Source organism: Amblyomma americanum, chromosome 5, assembly GCF_052857255.1.
Source record: "Amblyomma americanum isolate KBUSLIRL-KWMA chromosome 5, ASM5285725v1, whole genome shotgun sequence".
Taxonomy (NCBI): Eukaryota; Metazoa; Arthropoda; class Arachnida; order Ixodida; family Ixodidae; genus Amblyomma; species Amblyomma americanum.
The window spans coordinates 4152627-4178849 of NC_135501.1; the positions used below are offsets into that span (position 1 = coordinate 4152627).

General features: G+C 46.9%; 1 protein-coding gene and 1 long non-coding RNA gene across 6 annotated transcripts; one reads left to right on the forward strand and one right to left on the reverse strand.

The window, feature by feature from the left end:
• Positions 1-867: 867 nt before the first annotated feature.
• LOC144132237 (uncharacterized) lies at positions 868-14736 on the forward strand. Of its 4 annotated transcripts, none has more exons than XR_013314728.1 (3): positions 868-1574; positions 2461-9709; positions 10301-14736. It is a non-coding gene; the product is annotated as an uncharacterized LOC144132237 (long non-coding RNA). The 4 variants fall into 4 exon arrangements; XR_013314727.1 differs by having other exon boundaries at positions 2461-8221; positions 8306-14736; XR_013314729.1 differs by having other exon boundaries at positions 2461-5493; positions 8306-14736.
• A 9669-nt stretch (positions 14737-24405) lies between these two features.
• LOC144132236 (uncharacterized) lies at positions 24406-26223 on the reverse strand. 2 transcript variants are annotated; one of them, XM_077664492.1, is made up of 7 exons: positions 26096-26223; positions 25882-25911; positions 25717-25749; positions 25247-25330; positions 25067-25120; positions 24930-24968; positions 24406-24723 (listed from the first exon to the last, which is right to left on the reverse strand). In XM_077664492.1, the coding sequence occupies exons 1-7, from the start codon at positions 26221-26223 to the stop codon at positions 24507-24509; spliced, it is 585 nt and encodes a 194-aa protein (XP_077520618.1). In that variant the 3' UTR covers positions 24406-24506. The 2 variants fall into 2 exon arrangements, with proteins under 2 accessions (XP_077520618.1, XP_077520617.1); XM_077664491.1 differs by lacking the exon at positions 26096-26223 and having other exon boundaries at positions 25882-26063.

The window sequence follows — 26223 nt, forward strand, 5'->3', positions numbered from 1 at the left end:
ACCAGGGGTTTCCCCAAGTATAAAATCAGGGGAATGTTGAAGCTAGGGGAGTAGCGGTAGTCATTTTTCAGTTTTTAATTGTGTCTTGATGTGGCACGTAGGACTAGAAAGGCTCATGACTGCAACACTCATGTCAAAGAGTGCCAACAATTGCTTCGCTTTAGACAAGGATACAAGTCATATATCAAGAGACAAAAGTAAGGAACAAGGACTGCATGAAATGTGCCCAGAAACGGCGCAGTAGCTCGGACTACTAATAAACCTTACAAGAAGAAATATCGCTGTCAGTCGCCTATCAAAGACTTGTTAAACTCTGCAAAACACGCATCTTTGCTCTGAACATAACAGATCGAGTCAGTAATTAAACACACACACCAAGAAGTCATGTGCATGCTGAACACTACGCACATGTGGAAGGTGTACATCAGAGCTTTAATATCAGCCGTGATGATTTGCATGACACTGAAACGTCTAGGTAGCAAAATTTATGGCTGCTACACACAGTTGGTTAAATATGTACAAGCACAGGCTCTTCGCATTGTCCGACTATTCACTCAATAATTATAAAGCAATCAAGAAATCATCACGGCTGATATCAAAGCTCTGATGTACGTTGGCCCGAGCCAACGCCCGAGCGTAGAAAATCGAAGAGGCCCAGTCTCTAGCTCTGGTTCCTCCCTAGAATTCTCTGTCCCTAGCAACATTTGTTTGTTTTTGTTTCTCATTTAAATAAAAATTTTGGATATGATTGCAGTACAAAGCTGATGAATTTTATAAACACATTTTTTATGTTCTGTTTCTATGTGAATTGAATTTGTTGGTACATTGTTATTAGTTGTGTCAAATCACGTGACTATTTTCATTTCGCAGGCACAGAAGCCACAGATTTGAATCTGTCGGACCGCAGAGACACGCCGACTGCCGTTACGCGGTCAGGTTACTTACCTCGCCTAGGTTAGGACAATGGGCTAGGGCATCGCCGTTAATTGCGCTTGAGGTGCACCGGGATTCTTTGATAGTTGTTACGCCAATTGCGTTTGGGTCACATTCTCTCGTTCTATACTCGCCAGTTTGCGCAGTTGCGCGTACTTTGTTGTCTTGTTTTCAGTGCTCTTGTCCACTCGCGAGTTCGCGCAGTAGCGCGCGCGCTGTAGCGCGTCTTTTGTTTTACGCTTTGTTTTCAGTGCAGTTGCGCCCCTTTGTTTTACGTTTTGTTGTCAGTGCAGTTGCGCGTCCTTTGTTTAAAGTTTTCTTTTCAGTGCTGTGAGCATTGTGCCTGCCGCCTCGTGGCCTCATTGGAATGGAAGGACCAAATTCACCACCTGCTGAGTCACCAGCGCGAGATAAGTATCTGTGCTCTGTGCGCAAAGCTGAATTTGCTTTTCTGAAATCCCAAAGTAGCCATGTGCGAAATAAGCACCCCGAAGCTGCGAGCTCATCAGCTCGTGAGAAAACTTTCGCATGTGACCTCTGTTGTAATGCTTTTCTCCACCGTCGTGAACTGTTGCAGCACCACGAGCAGGAGCATGGCTTTATGGCGAGACGCAGCACGGTTCAGTTCTCTTCCATTGCAGGTGAGAAAGAATCACATGTTCTTAGGTTTTGTTTGTGTATGCACGCATGAAGGAATATGTTAGCTTGTGTACAGGGAAGGTTTGTCTGAAGCCCTTGTGCTGTGTTGTGCAGAGCGCGTGCTGTGTCCCTTATCCTCCATCCTCTAGATGCTGTTGTCACCAGTATATCATGCATCAACTAGCACCACTGTTCACCTTATATCGGAAGTGGTCTTTCTGGTGCATGAAATGAAAGACAAGTGAAATTGAAATAAATGCATGCAGTCTAAACACATTGAAGACTGGGCATGGTAATCTTCAAGATTTTTACACAGCGGTAGGTGGTATACCGTAATAATGTGCCCTTTCAGGATTAGTGTTGATCTTTCGTAGGCTATTTACAGGTTGCTGGATTCGTAAAATGCATGACGCCTGCTTTAAAAAGTGCACTGAACCGTTTTTAAAGCTTAGGCTGGCGACAGTAGTGAAGTGTAAGTGTTGGTAGTGTTTTGGGTTTTACGTTCATGGAGGTTTACCATCTCAAAGTGACTCGGACTATCAGGGACACTCTGGGGTCCTTTGACGTGCACTGACGTCAGACACAGTAGACTGGCCTCTAGAAAATGCGACAGCCGCGGCTGGGATTGAACCCGCGTCCTTCGGGTCAGCAGCCAAGCGCCGTAACTATCGAGCCATCGTGGCGATGTGCTGTCTTCAAAGTAGTCTGAGCAGTCGTTTAGTAGCTGTGTCGTGTAGAGAGTGATTAACTTCCGCTTTTTGGTCAAAGCCTACAGCTGGCTGCCTTAAGGCTTGAAGAATGTCATGTAAATGGTTGTGAACATAGCAGATCAAATGCACTCATTGTGTGGTCTCTGCATAAATATATATATATATTTTCTTTTTGCAGAATTTCAAGGAAAACACTGAAAGGAAGGAGCAAGCGCACTTCATCGCAAAGAGAGGGGTGACGCGTTTGTCCTCTGGAGCGACAAAGAGGTACCTAGAGTGCCACCGTACCGGAGTAGCTGTGCATGGACAAGGTAAACGGCAGCCAAAGGCAGTGGGCAGTGTGAAATGCAACAAACATTGTTTTGCTGGTATGGTTGTCACTCAGGATGGTGAAAAGGTAACCGTTGAGTACCAGGCCGAGCACTATGGCCATGAGAAGAGTGTGACACACCTGCGCTTGTCCGCCGCTGAAGTGGCTGCCATAGCACAAAAGCTCGGTATAGGAGTCCCCATTAGAAGGATTCTTGCAGATGCACACTCATTTGCTGAAGTTGCATTGGACAGGCTCCATACTTTGACTACGAAAGATATATATAACATAAAGTACAAGTACCAAATTGGAAATGAGGAGCAAAGAGATCCCGATGACTGTCAGTATGCAGATGTGGATCCATGATCTAAAGGAAAGCACAGATTCAGCTCTGTTGTATGCTGATAACGAGTTGCTCTCACGAAAAGACATCAAGGAGTTTAACATAGCCCTTATGATAGCACTCAAAGGGAAATGCTTCTGCACTATGGCACCAAGGCTGTATGTGTTGACACGACGCATGGTACGAATTCTTATGGGCTTCTGCTCATGACAGTGCTCGTAATTGCGGCTGACTGGTCAGGCATACCTTGTGCTTATCTCCTCTCTCAAAGCACATCGGAGGAAACTATGGTTCGGTTTTTTCAGGCAATAAAAGATAGTATTGGTCAGGCACTTTGCTGTGAGGCCTTCATGTCTGACGATGCAGCAGCATATTGCAATGCTTGGCAAAAGGTAATGGGGATCCCTCGGAGACGCTTGCTCTGCACCTGGCACATAAGATGAAGTTGGACCTCCAAACTTAGCAAAGTTAGTGGCGATGAAAATAAACTGGTCAGACACTCTGTGCACTTTGATGGCTTGCCCAAGCGTACCAGAATTTCAGGCTCTTCTTCAAAAATTTCTGGCGGCTAAGTCTGTGGGGGAGTGCAAAGACTTTGTGGAGTATTTCAAAAAGTCTTATGCGAAGCGTCATGAGCAGTGGGCGCATTGCTATAGGCAAGGTACTGGCCTCACGACAAACAATCACATAGAGTTTATGCACAATGAGCTAAAGGCTGTTTATTTGTGAAGAAAGCAATGCCAGCGCCTGGACAAATTGCTGCATACTTTACTGGAATTTACAAACGATCGGCTCATCAAGCAGCTCATTTCACATGTGAGGCCCATGGCAAGCCACCGGACAGCAGACTGCTATAAGAAGCACTGCGCAGGTGTCAAGCTCGCTCAATCTGGCGCGAGTGAATCACCTGATGGATGGTGGCTGGTGCAGTCGCAATCTTTGCAAGAGTTTAAGCACACTGTAGTAAAGGGCAGCATACCATGATAAGGGTGCAGCTACAGTTGCAAACAATGCAACATATGTATCCACACCTTGCAATGTGTATTCTTGGATTACAAGCAGCACTTGAGTTTGTGTAAGCATATGCATGCAGTTGCTCAATGGGAGCGTGAAAAAAACAATTCAAGCGCTCAGGGATCGACTGAAAAAGGCGCAGCTCTTCCTTCGACTTCAACAGAAAATGATTCATTCGCTCTAGATGAGCCCCAGGCACTTCTCGACAGCATCCAGGCTGATGCAATCCCTGAGCCGCAAAGTCGTGCTATTGAAAACATCCGTACTTTGCTTGGAGCTGCTTTACCAGACTTAGCGAACAAGGAATCAGGCGATGCAGCTTAAGAAGAGTTCGTGATAAAGAAAGTCCATGAGATAAGACAGGCGCTAAAGCAATTTCCGGATAAGCAGCCATCTGCAGCAAAGCGCACTGCTACAAACAAAAATCTGGAAAAGCAGCCAGATTATTGGCCCAAAAGGCAGCGCACCTCTGCGAGCACACAGTTTCCAGCATTTTGTGTTCATATGTACTTTTTATTTTATGCCTATGTGTACACCGTTTCATCAGGAGAAATCCCTGCAAATGTATTGAAGTTTTGACTGCTCCGAACTAAAGATGGGGGAGTCGAGGCCTTGTCAGGCTCCATGCCTTTTGCCTCGTCTTCCACTTTCAAATGAAAGGAAATAAAATGGTCTGAATCTGAAATAAAAAGCCTCAGCCTTCTCAGGAATGAGAAAGCGGCTGAGGTGCATCATGTATTAGAGCAAACCAGTGGTTCAAGATTGTTTTTCAAGCACCGCTGCTTCTTTTAAAACGCTAAAAACAGAATGTATGTTAACAATGGCATTATCATCTAAGAGCAGTGCTGGATGAACAGGAATGCATTCATTATAAAATTGAGTTCAATACTTTTTTTTTCAGTGTTTCCAGTTGCACACATGAAAATAAAATGCGATTGACCGTAAGATCATCTCCGCATTCGCAAATAGGTTTCCCTTGCTTTGTTAGCAGGAAGTTATGAGTAAGGTGCGTGTGACCTATCCAGAGATGGCATAAAATAACTTCCTTAAAACGTTCCTGGTGCACATGATTTAAATTCACCTAAAACTGGCTTCACCAAGTGTAGTTTATTATTCACTTCGCCGTTCCATTCCGACTGCCATTTTTCTCTTAATTCACGCTGTGCCAAGTTTATGCAATGCTTAAAAGGTATATTTACTTCTTTTATTTCCTTCCCACGAGCTTTAGCAGTGCAGTAATTGCCCTCTCGTTGCCACTTATTCCGACATGACTGGGAACCCAGCAGAACTTTGTTTTGTCCTCGAGCTGCGGCTGTTGCTATCTTGTGCATGATGTCACCAAGAATTGGAGTGACTGCATTTCTGGAGTGAAAAGCTGTAAGTATACTGAGGAAGTCTGTGTAAATAATACTGTTGGTAAGGTTTTCGTTTTCTATTTTTTCTATGGCCACACAGACTGTGTAACATTCCGCAGTTAAGATGGATGAGCACTGTGGAAGTCGTACTGTTTTCTCCGACTTCCCTCAGACCACTGCGCTTCCTAAGTAAACGTCCATTTTTGAACCATCTGTATAAAACTACTGTACTTTTCTTCCAGTGCAAGGAATTCTTGTACTATATGTTGTTGCGGAGTTTGTTTCTTATGAAACTGTGTAAGAGTGAGATCGCAGATTGCAGGAAAATTGTACCATGCAGGCAGTGGATCTCGTCTCCGAGCAATGTTAGGTAATGTATCTAGTACGCCGAGGTTTTGGCACATCTCTTCAATACGCAGAATGAGTGGCCTGATAGCGAGTGGTTTGTTGTGAAACAGTGTTCTAGATGGGCACTTTGCGGCTATTGGGCAACTTAGGTGTTTGGGCAGTGAACGGATGTTTAAAATGTATGAGCATGTGAGCATGGTGCGTCTATCTGTAAGCGATGGTTTGTTGATTTCTACATGAAGACTAGTTATGTTTGACGTTCTGTAAGCACCAGAGTAAAGACGCAAACCTAAATTATGTATTGGATCTAGTCGTTTCAGGTATGAAGGCCTCGCTGACCCATAAGCTATATATCCGTAGTCTAAGGTGGAGCGTACCATGCAGCGATAAATTTGTAAAAGACGTCCTGTCAGCACCCCAACGTTTACGTGACAGTACTTTGAGTATATTTAGGGATCCGGAGGCTTTCTTTTTAAGTGCGTTTATATGAGGCAGGAAATTGAGTTTTTTGTCAAAAGTTGTACCCAGAAATTTGTGCTCTTTTTTGACAGGTATCCGTGTTCCGTTCAGGTGTATAAAAGGGTCAGCTTGTATGCTTCGTTTAAGCGAGAAAAGGATGGCTACTGTTTTCTGTGTGGAAAACTGGAAACCGTAGTGATCTGCCCATGTCACTAGTTTATTCATTGTCAACTGTATTTGTCTCTCGCATGTTGCTACGTTTGAGGATGTGCAAGCTATTTGAAGATCATCAACGTACACTGAATACAGGATGGACTTTGGGATTATTTTACTTATGGCATTCATTTTTATGCTAAACAATGTCGTGCTTAAAATACATCCCTGAGGAACCCCATTCTCTTGAACGAAGCTCCTGGACAGAGTTGATCCCAGGCGTACTTGAAATGAGCGGTCGGAAAGGAAGTCAGTTTAACATCCTACCGCGGATACCTAGGTCGCCAAGGTCGCGGACGATACCAAACTTCCAGGTTGTATCATACGCTTCCTCCATATCAAAGAAAACGGCAAGACAGTGCTGTTTGTGTATAAAAGCTTCTCTTATTGTTTTCGAGGCGAACTAAATGGTCTGTTGTGTAGCATCCCTTTTATAACCGCATTGATGGGCATCAAGTTCGCGGGGTTCAAGGACAAATGTTAATCTTATTTTTTTTTTGTTATTCGACAGCTTACAGATGAAATGTAACTCTGCCATGAGGCTTTCTCAGCACTGTGACTGACGTACTGAGCTTGAGGTTCTATGTGTAGGGTATCTGCGAAATTTGCCCCAAGCTCTATTTTGTTGTTTTTTGCTTCCTTGCATTCCTTTGTCCACCACATTGTGTTTTTGCCGCACCACTCCTGAAGACTGAGGAACAGCTAAGTGTACGGGAGTAATTATGCAATTCGGGAACATTTCGTTGATGCTGAGGTTTTCTAAAGCTATATTTTCTAAATTGGCCTGTGCTCGAATTTCTCAGTCTGCTAAATGCAGCTTCCAATGTCGCGGTTTAGTTGGGATGATTTCTAGTGCTGATGTCAAACTATTAATACAGGAAGGTGATAGCTGCCATATGGGTTGTCAGTAACGTCCCATTTAAAATCGTTAAAAACAGATAGAGAACTAAAAGACAAACTAACCAGCTCACAGTGCCTGAAGTTGGAGAGCAGTATGTGGCCTTTTCCGTGTTTAAAAGACATATTGTTTCTGAGAATAAAATCTTGCATGGTTTGCCCCCTAGAGTCTCAGCGCTCGCTTCCCCAAAAAGGGGAGTAGCCGTTAAAATCCCCAACTACCAGATATGGCTCTGGAAGTTCATCTATCAGTTCTTGTAGATCATGGGCTATTAATGCAAATTGTGGAGGAATGTATACTGAACAGATTGTTAGTGTTTTATAGGTGATGATGCTGACTGCAACCGCTTCAAGTTTTGTAATGAGCTTGATCTCTTGAGCAGGGACGCCGCTTTGAACGACAATCGCGACGCCTCCCAAGAGTCGATTTGCCTGCTCTCGATCGCGTCTAAAAGTTTGATAATGTTTCAGGACATGCACATGTTGTGGACCAAGATTGGTCTCCTGAAAACATAAAACTATGGGTAACTTTCACCCTAAAATATGTGTTATGTCACTGTAATTCTGCATTCCCCTACAATTCCACTGAATTAATGTTTGTGTTTTTGAGAGGAAATGAAAGGGGATTTACATAGATATGGGCCCGTTATGAGGGGCCTGTCTTTTTTTCGCTCAAGAGAGCTGTTCCGCCGCTGCAAAGCAGGCAGACTGGGAGTTATATCCATCACCTTGCCAGAACTGCTGGAGGACCACGTAGCTGCGGTTGTGTTAGTTTCAGGCCTCTCCTGACAGGGGAAGTCCTGCGGTATGCCGACCAATGGACCGGCTCTCCCTGCTTTGGCAATGACAGGGCAGCTTTCGCTGACCCTGCCTGGGGCTCGATGGCCCTGCCATAGGCTCTGTGAAAGCGGCCTTGGCAGGTGCCGGATTGCTGTGTGGTGCTACGCCCCTGCGCACCACATTAGCGAAGTTTTGTTTTGCTGTGAAAAAGAATGTGTTTGTAAGCGCAAAATGCCTTCTCACTTCTTTAAATGAAATGTTTTCCTTTGTTTTTATGGTGATTATCTCTTTTTCTTTCTTCCAGGACGGACACGCCCTGGAGTATGCAGCATGGTCTCCTTCACAGTTTGCACAGTGCGGGGCTGCGTCACATCCATCAGACTGGTGATCATTCGAAGCACATTTTGCGCAAGTTTTGCGACCGTGGCAACTCTGTGAGCCATGGCCGAACGTTTGACAATTGAAACATCTGCGAGGGTTGGGTATGTATGGTCTTACATTAACTTTCAAATATCCCACGTCAATTGTGTTGGGCAATGTGCTGGTGTTGAACGTAAGGATCAAGTGTTTGGTGTCTATTTCCTTATTGTCCTGGATTTTGATTCGGTGGACATCTATGACGTCTTGGTCGGTGGGCCCTTCGAGCATTTCTTTTTCGGTGATGTGAACATAATCATTTTCGGATATTACGCCTCGGGCAGTGTTAAGTGAGTGATGAGAAGTCACGGAGACAGGGATTTCCGCTATGGACGTTAGGTTGGAGAACTTAAAGTGTTGGACATTGTCGGACAGTTCAAGCAATAAATCGCCGCTGGCCATTTTTTAGAGCTTATAGCCAATGCCTAATGTTTCTGTCAAGCAGATTGACACAAGGAAGGGGAATATTATTCTTGCCTGCTTATGTTCTTCTTCACTGTTGATCACGTGATATTTTGGAAAAGTTACTCTTCTTTTTTGAAAGAAGTCGTCTTCCTTGTTCTGCCCTCTTTTGAGAAAGCGATCTTGTTTTTAAAGTGGGGGAGCCATAAAAAATTAAGTCTTTCGGTCATGGTGCCAGTCACGCACCATGGAGCCTAACTAAGCGACGAGACAGGAATTTGCAAGGAAGGCCTGCCCACGCCACCTGTACACCTTAACTATAATCAAATATGGCGCAACTCACGGTGGTTGGTCACACAAGGTTTAACCCTCGCTGCCAGGAAATACGAAGTGAGTAGGAGGAAGGATAGTTGTGCGAAAGGGGTAGGAAAGTAAAAGATAGAGGAGAGGATAGGAAAAGGCGTACAGATTTCCCATTAGTCGGGTCAGGCCGGAGGTGCCGTCTACAGGAAGCTGGGGCCAAAGTGGTGTATTGCCTTCGCCGAGGGGCCTTACAGGTCCAAACACTCGGCATTGGCTCAACCACCAGGAACCCCTTTTCCCCGGACACGGCGATGCCACGCATGGCGAAGCGCGGGTGCTCGGGTCCGTGGTGAAGCACTGTTCACCATCATCCCCCTGCGGGAATGTCCCTGCGGATTCTCGGGAACCCGTGGTGTCGCCGAGCTGTGAAGGGAGACAGCGCAGCGGAGGTCGGGTGATCCAATCATGGAGGTGGCAGCCATCGGACACTAGGTCCGTGCTGTCGTGGACCTCCCTTGAACCACCGATGCAAGCCTACTGCGCCCCATTCAATCGTGGAGGTGGCAGCCGATGGACATAAATTATGGTGAGGAATGAAAAAGAATAAAAATGAAAGACTCTCTGCAGCCTATGCCTGTGGACCGATGGGCAGAGGGATCGTGCTGCCGAGAGGCTCCCTTGGATTGGCTGCATTAAAAGGTTCCTGAAAAGCGTATTTGAGCTTGCTTATAATAGCGCCTTGCATTATGTAGAGTACAGGCCACAGAGTGTTCATGCCGCGTACAGTACTTCTAAAGCGGACCAGTCATTTACAATATATTTAAAATTTGCGGTGCCGCGTGTTCGCCCGAAACCCAAGCTCGTTACGTCAGCAGCAAAGGTCTTTTATTGGTTTGCCATGACGTCACGCACCTCCCATGGCCGCGGCCAGAGTCTCCGCCCCCTCTCCCACCGAGTGGGTGGGACCGACAGAGGCGTGCCAACATTTCAGCACGCAAAAAAGTGACGAGAGAAAGGTGCAAAGATGCGTAAATTCAAATTTTGTCTACAGATAACTCAGCTTCCACAAAACGCATTAAAAAAATTCTAGCCGGAGGATATTTGTGACCAGCGCCCTTTAACATCGTAGGCATGCCAAAACTTTATTCGGAGCCCCTTTAAGCCTACGGCGTTTCAGGATGTCGTCGACGGGTCCTGGCTATGGCTTTTCCTGCTGCTGCCAAGTTCCTGGGGCTGTTGACAGGAGTGCACCGGTGTCTTCCTGTGGTCCTCTCTGTTCCTACTACCACTTGCCTCCCTTACACCGATTCCTTCGACGCAATGCCAGCGACACGTCGCAGTTCATCCACCCATGTCCGCCCTGTCCCTTGGACATCCAGCAAAATTGTGGCCCTTTGTTTTCGTATGAACATGGAATGTTCAAACTTAATGTTCAAACTTAGGTACAGAGCAGGCTATTCAAGTTTTATAGCTAGGAATGTTGTGTTGTTACCAACAATGATAAATTACCTCTATCTAGTGCATGTTTTTCTTTCCTAGCAACAAACGACAGGATGCACAGGACACTGCTTGCTTTTGTTTTGTTAAACCTTTATTTAATGCCGCAGGAAATGCAGCAGCCATGGAGACCCTGCTGGCCTTTCCTCTTCCTTTGGCTCCTTCTTTGTTCCAGCTTTTGGCTCAACATGTCATTAGCATTGGTAGTGGTCATACAATGACGCTGGACACTACCTTGTCTAGGCCTCTCGCTTTGAAAATGTACTGTTCGAACTTACCTTCAGGTTGCGTCCAAGTGCTATCCCTTTCGATCAGTATTGTAAATTGTGCCGGTGTTGGTTGCTGCTGATAAGTTGAGATGCCCAGGGCAAAGAAGGCCTTCGTCAGGCGTGAATTTCACGGCAACCGCTACGCTCATCGTGAAAAAGCAAAAGGATGTCCACGACCGAAAGAGATCCCGAACGCCGAACGCGCCAGCTCCTCGACATCGAAGCTTTCAAGATTTTCTCTGCTTCCAGGAAGAGGATGTGCTACAGAGCAGCAGCCAATATGCCTTAATGGACATGGACGGCATTTGTGCCGCAATTACACAGATTTGTGTGTGCAGAGAGTGCGGTGGAAGTGTTGAGCTCATCGAAATTGTGACAAAACGGGTAGGTGTAGCAAGCGTTTACAGTTTGAACTGTGAAGTGTGTAGTGCCGCACAACGATTTGAGACGTCGAAGAAAACTACTTCTGGCCTCTATGAAGCCAACCTCAGGTTAGTGTATGCCTTGAGGTCCATTGGTAAGGGAATGGCTGCAGGAAATATACTCTGTGCTATGCTAAACCTTCCTAAGCCGCCGACAAAGTTTGCGAAATACAATCAAGAGCTTCTAGGTCACATCGAAGCTGCTGCTCAGGAGTCGATGAAAAGGGCAGCTGACGAAGCTGTGCAGCTGAATGAGGGGGATAAAGACATCGCAGTTGCTCTTGATGGAAGCTGGCAGAAGCGAGGCCATACTTCCAATAACGGCATAGTCTCTGCGACCAGTGTAGACTCTGGGAAAGTGCTGGATGTGGAGGTTCTGTCTAAACGTTGTCCAAAGTGCAGCATCAAGGGTACAAACAGTGACCCCCTTCATAGAGAGGTGTGCCAAAGCAACTACCAAGGCACCAGCGGTGATGGAAGTCGCAGGAGCACTGAAAATTTTCGGCAGGAGTGAGGAGCTTCACGGCGTTCGATACGTCAAATACCTTGGGGATGGTGACAGCAAGGCTTTTATGGCTGTGAAGGCACAAATGCCATATGGTGATTCCGTTGAAATATCCAAGGTTGAGTGCATAGGGCACGTGCAAAAAAGGATGGGCACAAGGTTACGAAGGCTAAAAAAAGGAAACAAAGCAGGAAAACTCTCTGATGGAAAGAGCCTCTCGGGCCGAGGCCGACTGACTGATGCAGTAATAGACAAGCTCCAGACGTACACATCAGAAGAAATGTAGGAAACCTGGATGAAATGCGAAAGGCCGTTTGGGCAACCTTCTTCCACTTATCGGCCACAGACGATGACCCATGCCATGGACTTTGCCCAAAGGGACCTGATACGTGGTGTGCCTTCAACAGAAGTCAGTCAGAGGGCAAGCCATTTTTCCACAAGGAGAGTTTGCCTGCATCTGTCTTGGAGGCTATCAAACCCATTTATAGGGAGCTATCGAAGGCTGAGCTCCTAGAGAAGTGCCTGCATGGGCGAACTCAAAATGCAAATGAGTCGTTCAACCATGTTGTTTGGGAACGCGCGCCAAAGAATGTGTTTGTTAGGCTTCGGACCCTACGGATGGCAACACTGGATGCTGTTCTTTCATTTAATGATGGTAGCATCGCACGGGCCAACGTTTTGAAGGCGTGTGGATTGAACCCAGGGAGCAACACCATCAAGTGGCTGAGGGAAGCTGACCATAAGCGCATGTACTTTGCGGACCGAGCAACACGACAGCTTACAAAAAAGGCCCGACAGTCAAAACGACAAGCCGAAAAGTTAAAAAATGACGGCGACAGTGACTACGAAGCAGGGGGCTATTAAACCAATTACTATGGAGGCGTTTCTGCGAATAAAAAATGGTTTTTCACATCTTTTTTCTCTTTACGCTCTATTATCTCAAAACAGTGTTTTTTCTTACAAAGGTACCATTATTTCCAATGCCTTTCAAGACGGCCGATTTTTTTTTGCAATCATCTACATAAGTGTTGCCAACTACTGAACTAGAATTAAGCAATTTCACTGAGCAGTTATTCTGTTATGAATTTTGAAATGCGCAAAGAAAGGCCCGATTTGAGTACTACCGGAAAAAATTTTATTAAAAATCGAACTTTCAACACATTTCAAATATTCTAGTTCAGTAAAAAGAGCACAAAATTTGGCAAACAATGATATATGTATTATTAGGCTACTGTTATTAGTTAGAAACATGTACCTCAACATGGCCTAAAATGCATGGGAAGTATAGGGCTTACCCTGTGCCCTTAAATATTTTGACAAATTGTGCTCGTATAATACGTTTATTGACCAAGCGCACATGTGCAAACATACAAGTGGGCCGAATGAGAGGGCACATGACGTTTTTGCGGCAGTCACACACTGTGGTGGCTTCTTTGCGGTGTCTCAATGCGACGAGGCGGAGCACCACCGCCGCCATCAAGCACAAAAAATAAAAACTGCGTGCTAGCGTTCGCAATGGGTATTTCTGCAGGGTCCCAATATGAAGAGGAGAAACGCTGAGGTTTCTTTGCGGTGCATAAGGGAAACGAGGCGATGCTTCTATCAACTACAGCGATGAACTTGTATATGAATTCGCCGGGTCTGGGACATGCAGCTTAAAAAGCAGCACTGCGACAATTAGCTGCCGCAGTGGCTTTCCCACAGTACTGGGGAGCGAAGGGGTGAAGCATCCGAAAATTGCAAGGCAGAGATTTTGGTTACTTTCGTCACTGCCATCGACGGACTGTACGCATTACGAATTTCCTTCCGCGCTAAAGAAAGCGCGAACGCAGACTGAATTCAGCGAGCTATGGAATAGGATCTGTTCAGCACTTGTGCCAAGAAATGCCAATTGGCATTTTTATAAAGTGAAATTGTCAATAAATGTTTTTTTCCCTCAATTCAGCAGTTACATTTCTCAAAATGAGGTGGTTTGAATAATGTTTCTTCCTGCAAGTGAGGTTTTACTGTATTCCTGTCAATCAACAGTGCAGACACATCACAGCCGCCACTTAACGCACCTGCGCAGTGCTCACAAGAAGTCTCCCTTCAGATTCTTTCCACGGAGCGCATGGTTAGCGGCACTAGGGACGGCACATGCAACGACATCCATCTATCTACTGAACACGAGGGTTCCAAGGTTCGAGCGACACTGTCGAGAAAGAGACTCGGCAGTAACATACGACCGCACTCTGCAGGTCGAGGCAATAGCTCGTTTGCTGCCAACTCGTCAGTGCCCAATACTCTTGGTATCCAGGCAGTCCAGTTTTCTAAGTCCTGTGCACTCTCTGGGGCTAAGTTTGGGGAAATGCAGGACGAAGCTAACAGAGTTTATTGCGAAAACGTTATTGGGAACGGGATCCATACCAGCTGCTGGTGTCAACGAAGAGACAAAAGATGCCTTCAACGTCTGGCCGGCGGTTGCTTTTACTTCGGCTGCTGCTAGCCCCGCTTGCAGTCAACAACCACAGAGTCCGCATTTACGTCATGGTTCACGCCACTTTTTGGAGGTGACATCACCAGAGAGTCCAGAGTTTGAGTCAGAGAGGTGGAAAAATCGTTATGAACTCAGAATCCAAATCTCTCTGCAATAAATTAGTCTTTTGCTGCTGGACAAACAACTCTTTGAAATGCCCACATATTGGATTTTGCTAACAATAGAGTTGTTCTCGGTGTCCCTTTAAGCTGAGTCAGGTGAAAATAGTGACTCTGTCATTAAAATGCAGTTAGCAATACAGGCCAGCTTTGAAGGATAGAGATAGAAAGGGCACATACATAACCAGTGCATTCATCTTTGCACTGTGGTTTTGCAAGGAAAGGAACCTCTCTTACAGCTAAACTAATTGTGCGTGTTTGTTTGGCTCTCTCTTACATGAGCGCACCAAAGACCTGCAGCATGGCATCAGTAGTGGTTCGTCTGCTGCAAAGAAGCAACTTTAATATTCAGCATTCAATGTGTTGCAAGTGCAATACGTGAAAGCTGCTGTCCAACTGTGGATGAAAACAGCCTAAAAATTCCTGTGGGTGAACTGCTTCATTATGAGAGTTCATGGTACTGGAGGGCACTGGCCCACAGAATAAATTGCTGTTCCCTAGTACGTTTCTTTTGTCACTTTTATTGCAGTTTTATGTGTCGACCTATACTGTTGGGGAGAGAGTGCCTTCGTGTGCTCCTTAAATGACTGCATTACAAAAGCCTGAATATAAAGCCTGCATTACATAGTAGGCACACTTGCGCGAGGCTAGGAAAAATCGAGATAACTCTGGTCGCGTCTCGCATCCCAGAAAATTGATAATGCGGCGTGCCTGCTGCGATAAGATGAGACGAAAAGCAAGCTTCGCGGCATTATTCCCCCCTTAAAGAAGCATCGACCCGATGCTTAAAAACAGGGATAACGGACATAAAGATGCAGAGCATACAAAATAAATACTCATAATGTAAACACAAAGAGTCATTAGCGCGAATAGTAAGGCTTCAGACGGGCGACGTGGACAACTTCTGAGCGTGTGCGGCGTCTCTGGGATGCTGTAACTCCGTCAGGGAGGACTTCATAGTCCAGATTACCCAGTCTGCGAAGAATCCTGTTCGGGCCGAAATAGCGGCGCAGAAGTTTTTCACTCAGTCCGCGGCGGCGAATCGGCGTCCAAACACAAACTCTATCGCCTGGCTGGTATTGCATTGCGCGTCTTCGAAGATTGTAGCGTCGGTGCACTGCTGGTCTTGTATTCTCTCACGGGCAAGTCGTCGAGCTTGTTCTGCGCGCTGCAGGTAGGCGGCGACGTCGAGGTTACTTTCGTCGGTAACGTCGGGCAGCATGGCGTCGAGTGTGGTCGTGGCCTCCCTCCCGTGGACGAGACTAAATGGTGTCATTTGGGTGGTCTCTTGCACAGCGGTGTTGTAGGCGAACACCACATAGGGAAGAATGACGTCCCATGTCTTGTGTTCTGCGTCTACGTACATAGAAAGCATATCGGCGATGGTCTTGTTGAGGCGTTCTGTAAGCCCGTTTGTCTGCGGATGGTACGCAGTTGTTCTCCGGTGACTTGTATGGCTGTGCTGCAGAATGGCCTGGGTTAGCTCCGCCGTGAACGCTGTCCCCCTGTCTGTTATCAGTATTTCGGGGGCGCCGTGTCGTAAAAGAATGGATTCGACGAAGAATTTGGCGACTTCTGCTGCTGTGCCGTTCGGGAGGGCCTTTGCTTCGGCGTACCTGGTGAGATAATCGGTCGCCACAATAATCCACTTGTTGCCCGTCGTTGATGTTGGGAAGCGGCCAAGTAGGTCCATACCGACCTCCTGGAAAGGTCTTGATGGCGGTCGAATCGGCTGCAGGAACCCTGCTGGTCTTTTCGGTGGCGTTTTCCGGCGTTGGCATTCACAACTCTTAACGTAGTGCGCGACGTCGGAGGATATACGAGGCCAGTAATATCTCTCGTGGATTCGGCGGAGGGTGCGAGTAAACCCGAGGTGGCCAGCCATTGGTTCGTCATGCGAAGCCTGCAAAATTTCCTCCCGAAGGCTCTTCGGGACGACGAGAAGGTAGGCGGCCTTGTTCGGTGAGAAATTCTTCTTCACGACGATTCCCTGTTGCAGACAGTAGGACGATAGTCCACGCCTGAAGAGGGCAGGAGGTGAAGGAGACTTCCCCTCAAGATACTCGTGCAGGCGCTGTAGGTCAGGATCAGATTGCTGCTGTCGTGCGAAGTCGCTGGAACTTAGCAGTCCAAGGAAAGCGTCGTCGTCATCGTCTTTTGGCGGCGTGTCGACAGGGGCTCGTGACAGGCAGTCAGCGTCGGAGTGCTTTCGCCCAGACTTGTAGACCACCGTGACGTCGAATTCTTGGAGGCGCAAGCTCCATCGAGCGAGACGGCCAGAGGGGTCCTTCAAGTTAGCCAGCCAGCACAATGCATGGTGGTCGCTCACAACCTTGAACGGGCGTCCATACAAGTAGGGACGGAACTTCGATGTAGCCCAGACGATCGCAAGGCACTCCTTTTCAGTGGTCGAATAGTTCGCTTCTGCTTTCGACAATGAACGACTTGCATATGCTATTACTTTTTCGACTCCTTCGTTTTTCTGGACGAGCACGGCGCCTAGACCAAAGCTGCTTGCGTCGGTATGGATTTCTGTCTCGGCGTTTTCGTCAAAGTGCCCTAGCACCGGTGGAGACTGCAGGAGACGCTGAAGTTCGTTGAAGGCTTCCGCTTGTGCCGAATTCCATGTGAATGGTACGTCTGCCTTGGAGAGCTTGGTCAGAGGTTCCGCGACGCGCGAAAAATTCCTCACAAAGCGTCTGTAATAAGCACACAATCCCAGAAATCTGCGGACCGCCTTCTTGTCATGAGGCTGCGGGAAATTGGCAATGGCGGCTGTCTTCTGCGGGTCGGGGCGCACGCCGTCTTTGCTGATGATGTGGCCGAGAAACAATAGTTCGTGGTAGGCAAACCGGCACTTTTCAGGTTTCAGGGTAAGTCCGGATAACTTGATTGCGTCAAGTACTGCCTTCAGCCTCCGGAGGTGTTCCTCGAAGCTCGCTGCGAAGACTACAACGTCGTCTAGATAGACGAGACAGGTTTGCCACTTGAGGCCTGCCAACACTGTGTCCATTACCCTTTGGAAAGTTGCGGGTGCGGAGCAAAGTCCAAATGGCATGACTTTGAACTCGTACAGTCCGTCCGGTGTGATGAAGGCAGTCTTTTCCCGGTCTCTTTCGTCGACTTCAATCTGCCAATATCCACTCTTGAGATCCATCGACGAGAAATACTTGGCGTGGCAGAGCCTGTCCAGAGTGTCGTCGATCCTCGGGAGGGGGTAGACGTCTTTTTTCGTAATCTTGTTCAGTCGCCGATAATCGACGCAGAATCGAAGAGCACCGTCTTTCTTTCTCACTAGAACGACCGGTGCCGCCCATGGGCTCTTCGAAGGTTGGATGACGTCGTCGCGAAGCATTTCCTCCACTTGGTCCCGGATGGCCTGTCGTTCTCGCGGCGACACACGGTAAGGGCTTTGGCGGAGACGTCTGGTGTGTTCGTCGGTTATAATTCGATGTTTGGCTATCGTCGTTTGTCGCACCTTTGATGACGAGGCGAAACATTCGCTGTAACTTTGAAGAAGAAGGGTGATTTTCTCTTGTCGGTCCCGGGGTAATGCTGGGTTGATGGCGAACGTGGGAGCATGGTCTTGCTTTAGGCTGTCATTTGCAGGTTCGTCGGAGATGATGAAGGCGTCCAGTAAATCAGTTGCTTCGTCCAAGAACGCAATTGTAGTGCCTCTGTTGAGGTGTCGGTATTCTTCGCTGAAGTTCGTGACCAGTACTTCGGCTTTTCCATGCCGCAAATGAGCGATATGCCTCTTGCGACGCCAAGTCGTCTGTCTCTTTTCGGAGTCTCTTTTCGCTGGCCTCGTACGAAATCCGCCCAAGACTGTCGCCGAAGAAGCGTCAACGATTGAGAAGACCCTGGACGCCCGCACAAGGCAGTACAACCGACCACCGCAGGTCTGCTCCAGCTTTCCGGACACGACGACTACAACCAGCGACTTGCGGGAGATCATCCGTGAAATCGCCCGCGAAGAACTACGCCGGCTGCTGCCATCATCTTCACAACCTCAAGTAGCGAGCCTGACGGAAGTCGTCCGTGAAGAAGTGCGGCATGCGCTTGGCTCCCCTTCTGCCACGACTGAACCTCAAGCTCCAGCCATGAGTTACGTCGCTGCAGTACGCAAGCCCGCGCCTCGACGTGCCACCCCAAGCCCTATTCGACGTGAGCCAGCAGTGCTGGACCGCCGCCCTCCGGGCCCCGCCCACCCGACCTACAAACAACGTTCGGGCCCAAGAAAATGCGACGCCTGGAGAACCCGTGACAACCGTCCGCTGTGCTTCCACTGCGGTGAAGCCGGTCACGTCCTGCGTCACTGCCCGTTCCGACGCATCGGTCTTCGCGGATTCGCCGTTGACGCACCACGACCACGCTTCGGCCAACATCCGCAAGAAATCGACGACTACCTGCGCCGCGACGAATACGTGTCGAGCCGATTTTCCCGTTCACCCTCGCCGCGAGCCTCGCGCTTCACGTCGCCCTGCCACAGCTACGCAGCGGCTGTGCGAGGAAGGTCCCCCAGCCCCCGTAGGGCAAACTGAAAACAGCAACCTTAGGAGGTGAGGTTGCTTCCCGGCAAAAAAACGAAGACCCTCCAACGACGAGAACTCACGGCGACGCCGCACCGACGATGACACGACGCAACTTAGAGACCCCCAGGCCACCGACATCGACAAGCCCCTGCAGCCGCAGTCGCAATCACCGACCAAGCCGTGACCCGACGCCGAAAGTTACGTGCAACGCAAGAGCAAGGACTTCCGATCTAGAGGTGACTGTCGACGGCCGAAACGTTACTGCTCTAATCGACACGGGAGTTGACTATTCCGTGCTGAGTGGTTCCTTCGCCGACCGGATCAAGAAAGTGACGACGACTTGGGATGGCCCGCAGATACGCACAGCAGGCGGACACCTCATCACGCCATCAGGAAGGTGCACTGCGAGACTGACTGTCAACGGACACACATATCCGACAGTATTCGTCGTACTTCAGAAATGTTCCCGTGACGTCATTCTGGGGATGGACTTCTTAACACAGCACCGCGCAGTCATCGACCTCAAGTCCAAGTCCATCACGCTTTCGACGGACGAAGCTTTACCTCCGAAAACGACCCCAGAGCAGTCAAAGGCCCTCAGTGTTCTCGATGAAGAACTAACCATCCCACCCCGGTCCAGCGTCATCGTCCCCGTCTGTGCAAGAAATTTCGAAGACGCAGAAGGCATCATCGAGGGAAACACGCAGTTGCTCTTAGGGCCCATTCACACTTGCGAGTCGCAGAGGTCGCGCGACCAGCAGTCGCCTGCGACTACAGCGCAGTTCAACAACACCGGTGTTCACACTTGAAAAGCGACTACGGGAGTCGCCTTCCCGTTCCGTTCTCGTTCCAAACGAGAACCATCGGGAATGACGTCGTTCGCGCTCTTTCTCTGTCTTCTGCTTGTTGGCGCCAGACCCTCGATCGCTCGTGCTTGTCTGTTGTGCTGTTCCTGTACTTTTATAATATGTATTGCGATGACATGAGCGAAGAGGAAGACGTCGTCGCCGTTCTGATGTGCTGTGCGGCCGCGCGAGCTCTTGCAGCGCGCGCGCGTACTGCACAGAAAAAGCGGCAACGGCGTCGCTGGTGGGTCCGGCCCTGTCTCCGATCGCGGGAAGCGGCCGGACACGCAAGCCACCTGCTACCGCAGCTGCGGGCGCACGATGAGGAGTATTACAGAGAGTAAGTTTTCATTTCTCTCTTCGTGGCACAAGGCAGAACTTTGCAACCTTTTTTTTCTTCAATCCTTCTTTTTTCTCCTTTGCACTTTGCAGCTTTCTCCGGATGCCGCCTCGGACATTCGACACACTCCTGGATCTGGTGCGAAGTTCTATAACTGTGCAGGACACCAGGTTCAGGAGTGCGATTCCGGTGGCTGACCGTTTGGCCATGACAATCAGGTAACTCGCGTTGCTAGAAAAATGGTAAACTCTATTTGCATGTACTGCATGTATACAGTATTTTAGTTCTGACCATGTCATAACAGAATGCTTGCTGAATTGATCTGTTTCATGAGCTCATGCTGCATAGTAGTGAGCATTGTTTTCATTATAAATAATCAAGGATGAATAGTTCATCTGTGGTGTGTAAATCAATTTCATAGTTAAGCGAATATCTATGCTGTTCAACCTTTTTATGTCATTGCTTCGGCAGGTTCCTGGCCACGGGTCAAACCCTAAGGGAGCTATCCTTTAACTTCTTATTAGGAAGGTCTACTGCATGCTCCCTTGTGGCAACGGTCTGCCAGGCACTGTGGGATGTGCTGAAGCCACTCTATCTGAGGCATCCACAGGCAGCAGATGAGTGGATAAAGGTAAGCTTCGTTATCATAATTATGCTATTGCTGCTGTGCTCTGCAGGCACAGGAACAATGAGTAAGTGACCAATGCAATTCAGTTTGATATATGGATGTATAGCCGTTAAAATTTATTCTGCAGGTTGCGGCAGACTTTGAGGAGAGGTGGCAGATGCCACACTGTGTTGGTGCTATCGACGGAAAGCACGTCCTTATAGAATGCCCAGCAAATTCTGGAAGCGCCAATCACAATTATAAAGGCTCATTCAGCAAGTCACTGCTTGCTGTCTGTGATGCGCATTACAGGTAAGGCCCTCTATTATACAACAATCTTGGCACGTTCAATTCATCTTAGACACATACAGAGCAAAAAGGCGAGATGAAGAAGGAACAGACACACAAGCACCAACTACCAAATGATTGTGTTTAATGCGTGAGCGTATAAATACACAGACCGACAGATGCATGGAAATTGGGAGGAAGCGGAAGCAGCAGTGTCAGCAGCAAAAACACTAGGCTCATCATCATGAATTAAGAAATGCCAACTCGTGGCGAGACAATCATATTGAAAGTTCAGTTCAGCGACACCTTCTTAATAATAACACCCACCACAGGCTTGCATGATTGCTGACTATCAGACAGCGGTGAACAAAACACATGATCAATCTCGATGCCATGCATAGGGCACCATTTCGTTTAAGCACTTTGGGTTTCAATCCATGCATAAAATTATTGAGTACTACACATTCTCAGCAACTGCATCATGGTGTGACCTTTAAAACATAACTTACAGGTCCAATTCAAAACAGCAGTTGTCAGAAACACACATATTCATTGCTAGTCTATATATCTGCACTGAATTTCAAACTATTTTTCATGCAGGTTCTTCTACATTGAAATGGGGCATTTTGGCAGTGACTCTGATGGGGGAATTTTTGCCTCCTCAACGCTTCAGAAAAAGATCGCTGGAGGCGAGTGGGGCTTTCCCACTGCAAGGCCTGTAGGCAGCGAGGGGCCACTGCCATACTTCTTCGTCGGGGACGAGGCCTTCCCACTGAAAGAATATATGATGAGGCCTTATCCAAGACGAGGTAGAGGTCTACATATGAAGTTTCACTTCACTTAAGACAAAAAGAGCTAAATCACTGGCATGATCAGGCAGTGAAGTGTGCATCTGTCATAATCCAAATTCTCCATATTTTTGCTCTCCAAATGTTGCATGCCTGATTTCATCAATGTTTGTCATATGTTACCATTTCAAGAAGGCTGTAATGTAGGCCAGTTTAAAGCATGCTGACAGTTTTGCGTTGGATGTCACGAATTCATCAGCTCAGGCTTTGCAATATCACCTTTCCATCTAACTAGGAGGTTTGTGGTTCATTTCTGTAAACCAGTGACTGCGCTGTTAACAAGAACACCAAAATCACATTCCAAAAATGTGGCTCCAGGTGTGCCATAGAGGGGTACCGGAAAATAACAAAACATGTGCAGTGTAACTTTTCTATAAACAGTAGCACGAACCTCAGTATTCTTCACACTTGAAACTTTTCAGCTTCACTGAAGGCCTCAAGGTCATGCTTTCCGTGCAACAAAGTAGACCGTTTGGTCTTGCAGTGCAGTGCTTATGACCTAGAAGTGTATGAAAATGTTCTCTGTACTTTATCTCTCCTGTTCTTGTCTTCAGCCCTGCATGAAGCTGCGCTGCAGGAAAAATATGAGCGCCGAATTTTCAACTATCGGCTTAGCCGGGCACGACGCATTATAGAGAATGCGTTTGGCATCCTGGCGCAGAGGTGGAGGATTCTGCGGCGACCCTTTAAGGCGAAAGTTATTAACATCAATAGATATGTTGGTGCGTGCATAGTGCTGCACAACTATCTACTTAAAGAGTCCGCAGAATCCTCTTCAATGTACTGCCCGCCAGGCTCTGCCGACACTGAAGACTGGGAGGGGCGCCTCTCTCCTGGAAGCTGGAGGGACGATGACTCCAGCTTGGCCTTCAAGGCACAAAGACTCACAGGCTGCAACGCAACACGGTACGAGGTTTGTTATACTATAGCGAGTTGTACCGAGCCTTGCACTATACGCGTTATACGCATCACCAAAACAGGAGCACACTTGTCAGTGTGCTACTGTAGGCGTCTGGCATTGGCGATCATACTTGTTCAACTTACTAAACCTCATGTAATTTGTTTCGATTTTTTATATGCAGAAAATCTGAGAGGAAAAAAAATAGCCCAGCAAACTAGAGGGTTCTATATAACCCACTTTTAGAAACCCAAGTTTAATGGTACACATCAGAGGCTCGCAATATTTTGGCACTGTGTGACATGCAGCACTGGACTTGGTTTATGGAGATTATGAAATATAACTTCAGTGAAATTTCTTCCTAGCCATGCCAAGCAAGTGCGTGACAAGCTGACGCACCACTTCGTCACGGCTGGTGCAGTGCCATGGCAGCATGCAATGGTCACTGGTGATCACAACTGAAGGTGGGTTGAATAATGGTGACTTTTATTTTATACAATGAATACTTGCAAGATGATCTTTTGCTTAATAAAAAAATATGTACTGTCTGTAACAAAGGTTTACAGTCCTCTGCACCGTTGCTTTGAATGGCACAGCAGACTGAAAGCTTTTGCAACAGACTGTACATTTACATGAACAGGGAAGATATGAGCTTCTTTCACAAGAATGCATGCAGTGAGATTACCTATAAGTGAAGCACAAGTAACATGAGAAGTGACTGGTTGAAGCTGAAGATTGCACATGTATTTATGCAAGTAAAAAGCCATTTGTAATTTTTATCAATTGCATATTTTTAAAATATCACATAAAAATATCACAATAAAAAATGAACAGGAGCATGAACAGGAACAGTGAAATGTGTTATTCTTCCCCGTTCACTGTAATGCCTTGACAAAGGCACTGTGAGTAATAAATAAATACTAGGCACTTCAGTATTGCTATGTGGGCCATTTAATCGCAGCAATCATTTGTACTTTTCAGGGTAGTCACATAGCCACAATCGCTCAGTGGTTATGGTGCCAGACTGTTGACTCAAAAGATGCATGTTTGATCCCTGTATCCACTATGACATCTCTCATAATCTGAGTTTCTTTGGGACGTCAAACCCCTGACACCTCGACTGTGATACCTCAACAATTCTACAGCCAACCTTACGCAAAGCATGACTGCTTTGAGCGTTTATGAGGTTTCATTCCCGAAAGCAACTCGGGCTTTGATGGAACGGGAACCAGAAATATCAGACTTCAGTCATATCATGTAAGACATCGCTAAAAACATGAACTTCTGCAGTTGAATACAATAAAATCTGAATTAGGATTTGCTGATTTCAGTATTATAAATTAGAGTACAATGAAACACATAAAAAAGGAACCTAGAAAATGACTTTGTAGATATTGCACGTTCATTTGTAGAAAACTATTTGTACTACCTCGATGGAAAGAAACGCAAACAACCTGGTGCCAACACGCTCCCCTCTTTCAATTTCTTTTCACCGCGCTTTTTCTTCGGTGATAGCAAAAAGACCCTAGACTCGTCCATGATACATTCTAGGACGACTCTAACATCTTTTTCGTACCGCCCAGGTAAAAGCACAATGAAAATAAATTCCAACAGCAGGGCTTGTTGGCGCCGGGTTGTTCGCGTTTCTTTCCATCAAGGTAGTACCATGAAAAATAAAAGCACACCACCAACTATTTACACTTCAGTTCTAGCCTGCCGCATCACGTCGTATGTCATCATCTCGATGTTGTGCATGAAGTCTTCGGCTACCTGACGTGGCAGGCGTCGCAGGCGGGAGTCTAACAACATGCAGAATAGTGCAATGTCGTCTTTTTGTTGCCTTTCTCGCTGCTCCCGTATTGTTGACAAATGGCTCACACATGCCTGCAAGATGTTTTCGTCACCTGCGTTCCTGTAGACCAAGCATTTTAGAGTAGTGGAAACTTAACTAGTGAGTCAGTTCACGAAACATCACTGAAGGAAATCTTGAGCAAAAGAGACTGGACAAGAGAGAGCAACAGACTAAGCACAGTCTCACAATGAACCTTGCTGCAAATTCCTTAAACTTGAGGAACAAAAACATGTACACTCTCAGTAATAAACAGGTTATAAACTCACCCAGGGTTTTCTGCTGTTTGTTTCTGTGACATCCGTGGCCTACAATGCAACACACAGTTTTCTGCATTATACGAAAGAACTTGTCTTGCTACGCCTGTTTAACTAACTATCTGTTCCGCCAGAAACTGCACACATACCGTTTTGCAGGCGGCAGCTGGGCAGCCTCTGGCTCATACACATCAGGACTGCATCTGCAATACGAGTATCATTAGGGCACTTTTTCTACACATGTAATTTATACCAACACACAACCGACTGCGAAGTAGGTGGCTTACAAGAATGTGAAAATCTATCAGAGCATTTCAATTTTTCCTTACTCTTGTGCCCAGGTTTCCCCCTCCACATCACAGCCAGACGCCTGAGGCAGTGCTTCCGGAAGCCCTTCGACTGCCTGCGTGAAGCTGCAATACCAAAGATCAAGGATGAATATGTAGCAGCATGACAACAGTTTATGCAAAGGCACCATAGATTTTTTTCCCTAAAACGTAGCTGCATTCCTTATTGTTGAGGTTTATGCTTCATAAGTAACTGCAACAGGATTTGCTTATTTCAAACACTGTTCCCTAAAACCCTCTATTCTTGTTTTCACTAATGGCAGGAGCTTATACAAGACCAATTTCAAAGTTCAGCTCCTACTGAACTTTTGTGTCTAAGCTAGCCAGTGTTTCCTTCAACCGCTCAATCATCGGTCCTTTTATCATGTCTATTTCCATGCTGTCTTGGCAGGCCCACACCATGCGGCATACATCTGGAGTTATGCCTAAAAAGACTCCTGTTGGTCACTAACCTTTCACCAGCCTCGTCAGCAGATAATTTGAAGCTGAAAAGAAAATAACGGAATTATTTCACACCAGGATAACCACAATGGACTTTCTGCATGACCAAGTGCAGTTGCTTGTGAAATTTGTTTGCAGAAAACTATATGTTCTTTTAGTTGCCTATTGTTTCTCACCTTATATCATCCTCTGTACTGCAAAGGAGACTGGAAAAAAAAATTATGTAGTTCAGCTTTTTATGGTCCACTCTCAGGAGAACAAATATAGCTGCTTGATAACATGCACAGATTTGAGGACAACTGGTCATCGCACCGAGGCAGAGATTACAATAGGGTGAATTGACATTAATGATTCCCATAGCAGAAAAAAATTCCTAGAAATTCAACTCACAGTGCAGGCTGTGGTGAGGGCTCCATCAGTGCCATCATTGATTCAAAGTGTGGCCATTTTATGGTGGGAATATCTGCTACCCCAGCTCCACTCTTTTGTTTATTTTTTATTTCTTGTTTTTTTCTCAT